The 10,716-nt window shown below is 34.2% G+C and overlaps 2 protein-coding genes across 3 annotated transcripts; both read left to right on the forward strand.

Moving 5' to 3' along the window:
- The first annotated feature begins 1,514 nt into the window (after positions 1-1,514).
- On the forward strand, positions 1,515-5,711 carry LOC105130546 (ADP-ribosylation factor 1-like). 2 transcript variants are annotated; one of them, XM_011033104.1, is made up of 9 exons: positions 1,515-1,818; positions 1,911-1,949; positions 2,057-2,119; positions 2,491-2,509; positions 2,841-2,952; positions 3,671-3,717; positions 3,941-4,072; positions 4,769-4,934; positions 5,126-5,711. In XM_011033104.1, exons 1-8 carry the CDS (start codon positions 1,716-1,718, stop codon positions 4,800-4,802), a joined length of 549 nt encoding a protein of 182 aa, XP_011031406.1. In that variant the 5' UTR covers positions 1,515-1,715; the 3' UTR covers positions 4,803-4,934; positions 5,126-5,711. The 2 variants fall into 2 exon arrangements, with proteins under 2 accessions (XP_011031406.1, XP_011031405.1); XM_011033103.1 differs by lacking the exon at positions 5,126-5,711 and having other exon boundaries at positions 1,520-1,818; positions 3,671-3,718; positions 3,943-4,072; positions 4,769-5,090.
- Positions 5,712-6,610: 899 nt separating this feature from the next.
- Positions 6,611-8,977, forward strand: LOC105130545 (zinc finger protein CONSTANS-LIKE 4-like). The gene is made up of 2 exons (XM_011033102.1): positions 6,611-7,446; positions 8,362-8,977. The coding sequence occupies exons 1-2, from the start codon at positions 6,736-6,738 to the stop codon at positions 8,689-8,691; spliced, it is 1,041 nt and encodes a 346-aa protein (XP_011031404.1). The 5' UTR covers positions 6,611-6,735; the 3' UTR covers positions 8,692-8,977.
- The last annotated feature ends 1,739 nt before the right edge of the window (positions 8,978-10,716 follow it).

The raw sequence follows: 10,716 nt of genomic DNA on the forward strand, positions 1-10,716 counted from the left end.
AAAAAAATATAATTTAATAATTTATCTCAAATAAAATAAATAATAATAAAAATAATAGATATCAAATCTAACAAATAAAAAAAATTAAAAGATAAAGAAATTAAAATAATAATAATAATAACTATTTCATTAATTATTTCAAATAAAATAAATAACAATTAAAAGAATGAGTACCAAATTTGATAAATAAAAAATTTCAATTAAAAAATGATAAGGAAAAAACAAATAACAATTATAAAAATAAGAATAAAAATTTAATATAAAAATTAAATTCCAAGGGATGAAATTAAAAAAAAAATATTCAAAACAAAATATATATAGCAATCAAAAGTTTCGAGGACCAAATTTAATATAATTAGCAAGTAATATGATATTTTTAAATTTTTCACAACTTCTTGAAAATGTTTTCTATCTAAAGTTTTCAGGAAAACACTTTTCTAAAAAACAAGCTAAATTTTTCTTTAACTGGAAAATGTACAAGCTAAATTTTTCTTTAACTGGAAAATATTTTTTTTTTATTGATTAACTTTTCTAATAACAAATAAACACAAAAAAAACTTAAAAAATATTTTTCAAAAAACCACTTTCCACTAAATAACCCCTTAAAAAACAAAATACTTCCTCTGCAAACCATCACATACCCTAACTCATATAAAAATTGAATTTAAGCCTAATAATTATCATTATCAGTCCCATCTCATGCTATAAATATTTCACTGTATTTGCTGATATCAACTCGTGATTCGATAGATATTTTGATTAGAAAGAACGTGCTTTGCCCTTGCAGCATGGTTCATGTCACGTATTGGACCAAATAATCTTTTTTTTTTTTTTGCCCACATGATGCAACTCTGAGCATATAGTGTTAAATATAGCTACCTGGAATCAAACTACTATAGCTTATACATGGTTAAAAAAACAAAATAAAACATGGTATACTCATAGGATTTCTGGACCGGCTCATGCCTTTTCAAACTATATCAAGACATGTCCTTCGTGTTAGCCTAGTATATTTAGAGAAAATTAAAAAATTTCAGTAAGTTTGGCCTTATATTTTGAAATTATAAAATTAAAAAAAAATCTTTTTCATTACTAAACCAGCCCTCAAGATTAAAAAGATCTAGTTTTACTCACAATTGTTAAACCTGAGTTGATGGAGCTAATTAATATAAAAATCTCTTTAAATTAGGTTATGTTCAAGTTGAAATAATTTTAATATAAATTCAATAAAAACTAGTTAACTTAATCAAACTCAGCTTATATCTAATTAAATCAATCAACACATGAAAATAAAATAAAAACTAAAATAATATTGTTTTAAATAAAAATAATAAATCAAGGTTACATATTAACTCACAAGTTGATCCAATAACCGAAAGTGTGACAAATATAGTTTTTGCGCATCAAAGTTGAACCAATATTTTCTTATTATTATTAAAAAAATTCATGGATGTATTCGTATTAGGGCTGACACTCACGAAACAAGACTTGTTCACAAGCCCATCTGCCCTGCTTGGAACCACATCTTCACAGCCCACAACACCCTCGACACTTCACTGGCTTGGACAGAAGATTCTTGGAAATTGCTTCCTTGTTTAGGTAAAAGAGAGAGAGCTTCAGTACTTGGTATGAACAAAAACCTGCGAAACTGATCGAGTTCGTGACATGCACTTAGAAATTTTCAAAGTGTGAAAAACAGAAACAAAAAGAAAAAAATGGGTCTTTTGTTCAGTAGAATGTTCTCTTCTTTATTTGGTAATAAAGAAGCTCGAATACTTGTCCTCGGCCTCGACAATGCTGGCAAAACCACCATTCTCTGTAACCCCCCCACTTTCTTTCTGTTATTTATTTTCTGGGTTTTTCTAGTGTTACATATTTGTGGTGTTTTGATGTGTTTTCTTGTGATTTAGATCGGCTTCAAATGGGAGAGGTAGTCTCCACGATCCCAAGTGAGTTTCTTTTTTTAAAAAAGAAAATTTGAGTTGGGAATTTATGTTACCGAATGATTTTTTTCTGAATTTTTGCTAACTTGATGCTTTTTTTGTACGCGGTGTAGCGATTGGATTCAATGTAGAAACTGTACAGTACAACAACATTAAGTTTCAAGTCTGGGATTTAGGTAAGTAATTGGTTTTAATCTATGAAGTAATGGAGCTTTAGTCTGTTAGATTGATTTTATTATGTAATGAAGAGGATACTGAGAGCTAGTATGGAGTAGAGTGATCAACGGGTCCAGTCAAGTGGGCTTGATTTTGATGTACTTGTTAAGCACATGAGATATTTAGGGTTTATTTTTAGTTTCTTAATGTGTGGATTCTGAATTGTAAGGGTGTGCGAATTCATGGTTTGGTGTTCTAGCTTAGTTGCCTCGGGGTTAATGAAACCAAAGGAGGTTTTTAACAGTGATCTTCTAGTAAATTTGTCATGCTGTTTATGTTCATGTAGCAATTCATTTTGTAAATTAATCTGGTTAATGGTTTGGTGCTACAGGTGGACAAACAAGTATCAGGTAACTTTTCTTCCTTCTTCTCTGAAGAAAATATAGTTTACATTCTGTAGAAATTGTTTGCCATTGTTGCTGTTGACCGGTGTTCTTAGTAGGAACATGTGCATTTGGTTTCCGTATAGAGAATGTTATATGTGTTGTTGAGAAGTACAGTTACAGCAATGCAATTAATTAAATCTCGATGCTCTTAAAATTCTTCATGGATTTATGCTCAGTCCTTCCTCGAGTTGTTTGTTTGTGTCTATGCTGATTCCTTGGTAGTAGATATTTGGCATGCAATAGTCTGTTATTCCTCCATCCCTTCCATGTGAATAAATTTGTATGTTTCTTTCAGGCCATATTGGAGGTGTTATTTCCCAAATACTCAAGCTGTAATTTATGTGGTAGATTCAAGTGACACGGAAAGAATTGGAATAGCCAAAGAAGAATTTCATTCAATTTTGGAGGTACTTCAGGAGTATCTGTTTTATTATCAGTTTGTAGAGTACCAGGATGCTGCTTACTGGGTAATGTTTGTTCGCATTCTATCAGATATAGTCGTTAGTCAAGGTTGTCCTCTTCAGTCTCAACATATTTATTGACTTCGATTGCTTCGGGAAACGGAAAAGGATAACGGCAAAACACAGTAGATTTAGTCTTTTAATTTGTGACTTATATTTATTTCATAAAATTGGTGATTATCATTGTAATATACCAAAAGCAAGAATTATTAGTACGAGGTCACGGAGTTAAGTGGGTTACATTTTTTATAATTTGCAACATATCTGGACAATAAAAAACTTTCAGTTTCATATTGTCTGCGTTGTGACAGGGGGTCTGCAATTTATGGGATTGTGGGTTGTTGGGATCATTGTTGCTAAGCTATGTAATCATTTTTTTCCTCTGCTATTTTACCATAAAAAATGTAGCTATCAATCAGGTTTAATAATTTCTTCACAAAATTAAAGCACGAGAATCAAAAGTAAAAAAAATTATCTTTTGTTGACTGTCAAAAAAAATATCCTTTGTTAATTGTCAGCTCTGCTATATTCTTAACTGCAATCTTGTTTTTCGTATGTAGATAGGAACACGTTTTTCATGCTTACATCTTTTGGAAAACAGACCACTTTTCATTAGCTTTAATGGCATCTAAGAACTCTGATATGAAATTGGACCTTTGTGCAGGAGGAAGAATTGAAAGGTGCAATTGTCCTCATTTTTGCAAACAAGCAGGTGAAGACTATTTTCTCTAGCATCCACAATTTGGATAAACTTTGTCAGTTCCTACATTTACATAGGGGTTGATATTTGATTAGTTTGATCGTCTGAAAATGGGCTTCCTAGTACTCTCAACATTGTGTATAAAATACAAGCCAATATTGGGGAAAAAAAAAGATCTGTCACCAACCACTGGAGTTTTTTTATAACATGTTTGAACTATTGCTTTATATGAGCAGGACTCCCTGGTGCACTTGATGCTGCTGCTGTGACTGAGGCATTGGAGTTGCACAAAATAAAAAGTCGTCAATGGGCCATCTTCAAAGCTTGTGCTACGAAGGGTGAAGGCCTCTTTGAGGGCTTGGACTGGTAAGCATTCTTCATCGCAAAATACTAGACATGCATGTATCCTTAAATTTGAAGTATTATGAATTGGTTTATCATATATGGTATCCACTAGATGTCGTGGGAAAAAAGTGTCACTGGTTTATACCTGGTGCTGCAAAGATTAAGTGGCAAACATATTCGTTTCTGATCCTTATAAGAAAACTCCATTTTGCCCAGGTTATATTTCCTTTTCAACCTACTCAAGTCTAATAGATTCTTCATATTTTGATTGATTGTGCAGTGATTGGTTTTTAAGAAAGAAAACAAAAGATTGATTTGGTAACTAGAGTCTTCACTTATGGTAGATAGCAATTTCTTCGTCACATATTCTGTCACTTGTGCATTGTGAATCACATGGGAATTTCATTTGGTAGGAGCATATGTTATCTTGAGTGAAAGTTAGGACCATAGCCAGTTTATCCTTCCTGGGACCTGCATAAGTGGGACCAATATCATTTACTGTCCTTGACTTCTCGAAATCTTTCAGATTTTCGTATCAATAAAAAATGCTAGTGTGGATTCACAATTTTTTCTCTTCTGGCTTCATGGGGTCGTAAGTGTACCAATTTACTCGTCTTCACACGGTAGCCATATGCAGTTGTTTTCTCTATGGTACTGAAGTTTGGTGCCCCGCAATTACTTGACATAAATGCCCAAGTGGGAAATCAACTTTTGCAGGTTGAGTAACACTCTCAAAGCAGGAGGTGGCTAACTTTGTTCAAGCAAGTTCCAGAACGAGCATAATCTACGTGCACAGGAATGCTGGAGCGATAACTGTTATTACCCTCAATTCAAGCTTGACATAATCTCAGGAGGTGACTTCGCAATTTCTTATTTCCATATGGTGAGATTAAAATATTGACTTGCAGGATTATTTTGGGGAAAACTGAAGCAAAAATACATATTTTTCTTGTAATACTGCTTTAACACAACACATAATTAGCTGCTGCCCTTTTTGTTGTTCCCTCAAATTAGTGTGTCAAATTCATATTTTCATCTTTAGTACCATGGTTCCTTACTTTGATTCTTCATTAGCAATACACTGGCTGAAGCTGCCTTTGAAGAGGATGCTCCAAACAAATGAGCCAGGCCTTTTTCCCCAGAAGCTTGTGAGATGTGACCCTAGCTGTCGACCAGGGCTAGCCAACCTGACAAAACACAGACTGCTCCCTGATTTAATTTTCAGAAGAAATGAGTCAAGCCCGTGAGCTCAAAGTTGATTAAGAATTAATGAGGCTGAAGTTTAAGCATCAAATCTAATACTAGCCTCCAAGGGGCTGTGATAGATACCTGTCTCAGAGCAGAGGAACCTGCCAATGAAGTCTACTGTAGGGCAAAATTTGGCAGTAGAAAGATAATGTAAAGTTGGTACTTACTGAGTTTCGCAAACGGGCAGGTTGTGGTACTAAACAGTACACCAGGACAGTGCTTGTCTAGATTCTGTGCTCCTCGTTTTCCTTGTGCCATCTGAATCCACTCTGAGCAAGCAACTGGACGCTCGAGAGGCTGTAGGATACAGTGGTTGCAAGCTGTATGTATGACTACACCCCGCAACTTCATCAGCTTAGATTCTCTTAAGCTTCGATTTCAATGCAAGTGTTGGCGAAAGTCTCTTCAAGTGGATGCAGAAGCGCTAGTGTCATTTCAAGAATTTGGGGCTGTTTACATCACAGAAACACACCCGGATATGGGTCGGATAAAAAATGATATTATGCGATTTTTAATGGTTTTTTTTTTTTAAAAAAAACGTTTCTATCTTCTTTTTTTTCCTTTAACATGAAACAATGTTATCTCCTTACAAAAATATATATAAAAAAATCGATTCCCTTTGCGGCCATATCTTAAGATAGGAAAGGAAAGCAGCTAACCCTAGAGTCATTCTCTACATGTCCCTCTCGAACAGTAACTTGCCCATGCCGGCATGCCCCCTCTGGGTCCTCCACGCTCGCAATTATTCAAACCTCCCTCGCCCATTTCCCTCTCTCTCCCTTTCATGCTCACCTGCAAAAGGCTGAAAACACCACCTTTCTCTTGGTGGCCCCTCCCTCCAACTATACACAAAATTGACCCCTTTACTCAAACATTAAAACCAGTATCAAAGTCCCCAATTTCCTAAAAAGAATATTAAAATGAAAATTTCCCACTTAATTTCCCTTTATTCGATGAAATCTCAAGTAACAATTCTGAGAAATTAATCGGATGAAACACACGTTGTATACGTTTAAGCCGTGTAATTAAAAATAATATTTTTTTATATTAACATATTATAACCATAAAAAAAAAACACATGAAAAAACATTATTTTCAAAGAACTATTTAAAAAATGCAAATTTAAACACGACCAAATCAAAGTATCAAACACGCCCCCTTAATAACATTGTTAAAACACAATAAAAAACACAAACCCTTTAAATCTGGCTAGGGCACCATCCACGTGTCAACCTACCATTGGACTACACTTAGATCTCCGTGGTCCCCCAAGATAGACCCATACAGCAACACCTAACACATAAACAACAACAGGAAACCACTTCACCACCAACCAACCCCATAAAACTACGCTTCAATCTGAGGAACCCCATCGAGACAGAAAACAGCTCAACAGAAGCTTCGAGTCTCGAACCTCTTCGCCTTCATCTTCCTTAATGGCATCAAAACTTTGTGACTCGTGCAAATCAGCAACAGCAACGTTGTTTTGTCGAGCTGACTCAGCTTTCCTCTGCGTCAGCTGCGACTCCAAAATCCACGCGGCCAACAAGCTTGCTTCTCGCCACGCGCGTGTCTGGGTCTGTGAAGTCTGTGAACAAGCCCCAGCTCATGTCACCTGCAAGGCTGACGCTGCCGCTTTATGTGTCACCTGTGACCGTGACATCCACTCGGCAAACCCTCTTGCCCAACGCCACGAACGTGTCCCTGTCACTCCCTTCTTTGACTCTTCCTCCGCTGCGCACGGCGGTGGAGATGCCGTTAACTTCTTGGAGTATCGTTACCTTGATGACGTGAATGGTGGGGATGATGTCAGTAGGGAGGAGGCAGAGGCGGAGTCGTGGCTGTTACCGAACCCTGGTGGGGGGAATACTAAAGGGGTGGATAGTGTGGATCTGAATACGGGTCAGTATGTGTTTGGGGCGGAAATGCACCCGTATTTGGATTTGGATCGGTATGTGGATCAGAAGGTGGAAGTGCAAGAGCAGAACAGTTCAGGTACTACTGATGGGGTGGTGCCTGTGCAAAGTAACAAATTAGGGTTTCAAGCTCCTGCTTTGGTTAATGACAATTGCTGCTTTGAGTTGGATTTCTCTGCTGGATCTAAAGCTTTTGCTGGTGGCTATGGCTATAACTCCTTGAGCCACAGTGTAAGTTCTCTAAATTGGATCCTTTGTTTGTAAAAATTGTAATAAATCTCTACTCTTCGATTGGATAGCTTGACTTTGATCGGACCGGAGAAGTGGACCGACCTAGTTTTGGTGCCTGAAAGTTGGCCTGAGATAATAAAACCTAATAAAAAAAGTTATGAAATGAAAATGTTTAGTGCTATTAGATACGTATAGTGAAGTTGTGGGTGGTGTTAGAAGTTCTGAGAGTTAATTAAGCTGCTAGGGTTTTCATCTTCTAACTAAAACGTTGTTTATGTTAGTACGTAGAGACTATAATTAATTTTGCTAGATTGAAGTTACCTATAGTAGAGATTTTCAGTTTAGTGGTGTCTATAATTTTGTCAAATTTAAGTCGTTTAATTAATTTAAAGATTTAGATAGCAAATAGCTCTGTGATCAATTGATGGGGATTTTAAATTTAAATTGTATTTGTTTTTGCTGTGCAAAATGTTTTTTAAAAGTGTTTTACTCACTTTAAAATATATTAAAATAATTTTATTTTTATCCTTTTATCATCAGCATGTTAGAACTATCGAAAACACACTTACAAAATATATCAAAATTGTTAATTTGATGCTTTTATAAAACGCTTTTTTAAAATAATAATAATAATAAAAAAAACAAAAACTACTATATTTCCAAACACTCATGGTGTTCGAAAATGAATCCAATCTCAAAATATTTTCGACCTCCAAAACTAGTGGATCGATGGATGTTGAGTTCAAGTTTAAAAGTGTTTGTAATCAGTTCTCTCGTTTTGAAAATTGTCATGCTGGTTACAGATTTCTAAGCAGCATATGTGATTTCGTGAATCTGTCATCGTTTTGGTTCATCTGTTGTTACAAGGGATTTATCTGTAGTTCGAAGTCCTGATCTTGTGAGCTTTTACTGCAGGTTTCTTCTTCATCTCTTGATGTTGGAGTCGTACCAGATGGCAGTGCCTTGACAGACATATCGAACCCTTACAGTAGATCAGTGAGCAATGGAATGGAGTCGGCAAACCAGACAGTGCAACTATCAGCAGGTGACCGCGAAGCAAGGGTGTTAAGGTATAGAGAGAAGAGAAAGAATCGAAAATTCGAGAAGACAATTAGATATGCATCACGAAAAGCCTATGCCGAAAAAAGGCCTCGAATCAAAGGAAGGTTCGCTAAACGTACTGATTCCGGGGTCGAGGTTGATCGGAGTAGTATTTATGGGTTCGGCGTCGTTCCATCATTCTAAGTTCACTTGTCTTTCCCTGATATTGATGTTGGATTGACGATATTGGAATGCCAACTTGTTTCCTCATTCGTCGACGACTCTTCACTCCTGATGAGTCCCAGGCTCTCAGCGGTAATAACTCCCTCTCTGCTGCAACAAAAAACCCCAAGTTATCCCTCTCCTCTCGCAGAGGAGATTGTTGTATTTTTGCTGTAATCCTTCTTGCAGTTCAATGTTGTTGTATATAATTAAGGTGGAACCCTTGACTCTGTACACGTATTTATGCAGTAATGAGTTTTGTTTTGTGGCGAGAATCAGCTTCACTGTTCTGGTATTTCAATCCTGGGAGGAACAGGGAGTAAGCTCTCTTTACTCGTAGGCAAAGGGTCTGGAATGATAAGATCTTAACTCGTAATTATACTTTAAGATATTATATTATTATCTAAAACAAAGATCAAAATCAGTGATGCCATTGGAGGATTGAGCAGCTTTTATGTGCTTAAAAAGTAATCATGGGGAAGTACAGGTTTTTCGTTCCTTTCATAGAAGACGAAGGTCAAAATCACCCAGATCATAGGTGGGCGTCAATTATTTTATTGGTAAGAAATCACATCAATGGGGAAGAAGAAATATTATTATATTTATTAACTTTATTAAATTTAAGAAAAGCAGATACAATGTCTTGGGACTGTCTTTGTGATAAGATCAGTCAGTCAATGGGTAGATTCCTTCTGTACTTGATTAGGACATTGTATCAATCCCCTTTTTTATTTATTTATTTTTTTTATATTATTGCATCAAAATCATATAAAAATATATAAACATTAATTTAAAATATATATATATTTTTATTTTTTTAAAATATTTTCCAAACATAAAAACAAGCAAATTCTAAATTATGGTATAATATATGTGGCGGCCTCGTAACAAAGTTGAGAATGTGCATGCAACAATTATATATGCTTCCTAAGGAGGATTTAAAAAAATAATTTTTTTGTCAATTTCATTTAAAAAATTATATAATATATTCTAATTGTTTTATGGTTTTAGTTATTTTTTCTTTGTATTTAAGTTTTCTAATTTGTTAAATTTTGTTTTTGAGTTTGTTTAAGAAGTCATAAATCTATTAAGGAGACATACTACTTGCTAAATATTTAAAACCTAACTCTCTTTTTACTGTTGGGCTCCAAACTCTGGGCTCACAACTGCAAAAACCTAATACTATCGAGAAACTAATTAAGGCCCATTAACAGACATAAGGGCCCATTCCCATTTCAACCCTACCAAAAAAATAGCAAAATCAGAGTCACGTCAGTACCCTTACCTTGTCAACTCGCCTTTTAATATGGTCACGGGAAGACTATTATTTTCGAAAAATTTAAATGTATTTTTGTTTAAAATTATTTTTAAATTATTTTAATGTATTAATGATAAAAATAATTTTTTTAAAATGTTATTTTGATATATTTGTAAATAAAAATATATTTTAAAAAATAATTACTAGTACAATACCATACATATTCTTTCTATATAACAACCTACCATATTTTTCTACAAATTGGATGATATATTATGTATCATGACACGTCCTTTTTTTATTCCACAAAAATATTTAAAATCAAATGTATTTTTTTTATTTTTTAAGATAAAAAATAAAAATAGTGTAAACAAAAAAATATATTGTTAATGTTATGAAAGAATAGAAACTCATTTCAATTTTTTTTAAAAATAAATTTATTTTATATCTTTATCTTTTATCTCCAAGTAAACACGATTTTGTTCCTTCTATATCTATCTCTTATTTTAAAAGACTAATCAAACAAAATATTTAAAATGTGTTTGATTCTCATGTTATTATTTTTTGTTCGAATTTCAATGAAGATTGAAAGAAAGAGAATTTCTCATAATTACACCCAAGAAAGTGACATTAAGAAATAGCATGTTAAATATTAAATAAAAAAATAGTTTTAATGCATGAAAAGATGACCCAAGAATACTCTAATCATTGAAAAAAAAGGGCATAAAATGGTGAACATCAACTAATAG

Source organism: Populus euphratica, unplaced genomic scaffold, assembly GCF_000495115.2.
Source record: "Populus euphratica unplaced genomic scaffold, PopEup_1.0 scaffold21.1, whole genome shotgun sequence".
Classification (NCBI taxonomy): domain Eukaryota; kingdom Viridiplantae; phylum Streptophyta; class Magnoliopsida; order Malpighiales; family Salicaceae; genus Populus; species Populus euphratica.

Bases quoted from the DNA above. Each gene is read 5' to 3' on its own strand.
- LOC105130546 (XM_011033104.1), top strand. From the start codon at position 1,716: ATGGGTCTTTTGTTCAGTAGAATGTTCTCTTCTTTATTTGGTAATAAA. The intron at 2,953-3,670 runs GTACTTCAGGAG...ACCTTTGTGCAG, and splicing joins AATTTCATTCAATTTTGGAG to GAGGAAGAATTGAAAGGTGC. The intron at 3,718-3,940 runs GGTGAAGACTAT...CTTTATATGAGC, and splicing joins CTCATTTTTGCAAACAAGCA to AGGACTCCCTGGTGCACTTG.
- LOC105130545 (XM_011033102.1), top strand. From the start codon at position 6,736: ATGGCATCAAAACTTTGTGACTCGTGCAAATCAGCAACAGCAACGTTG. The intron at 7,447-8,361 runs GTAAGTTCTCTA...CTTTTACTGCAG, and splicing joins ATAACTCCTTGAGCCACAGT to GTTTCTTCTTCATCTCTTGA.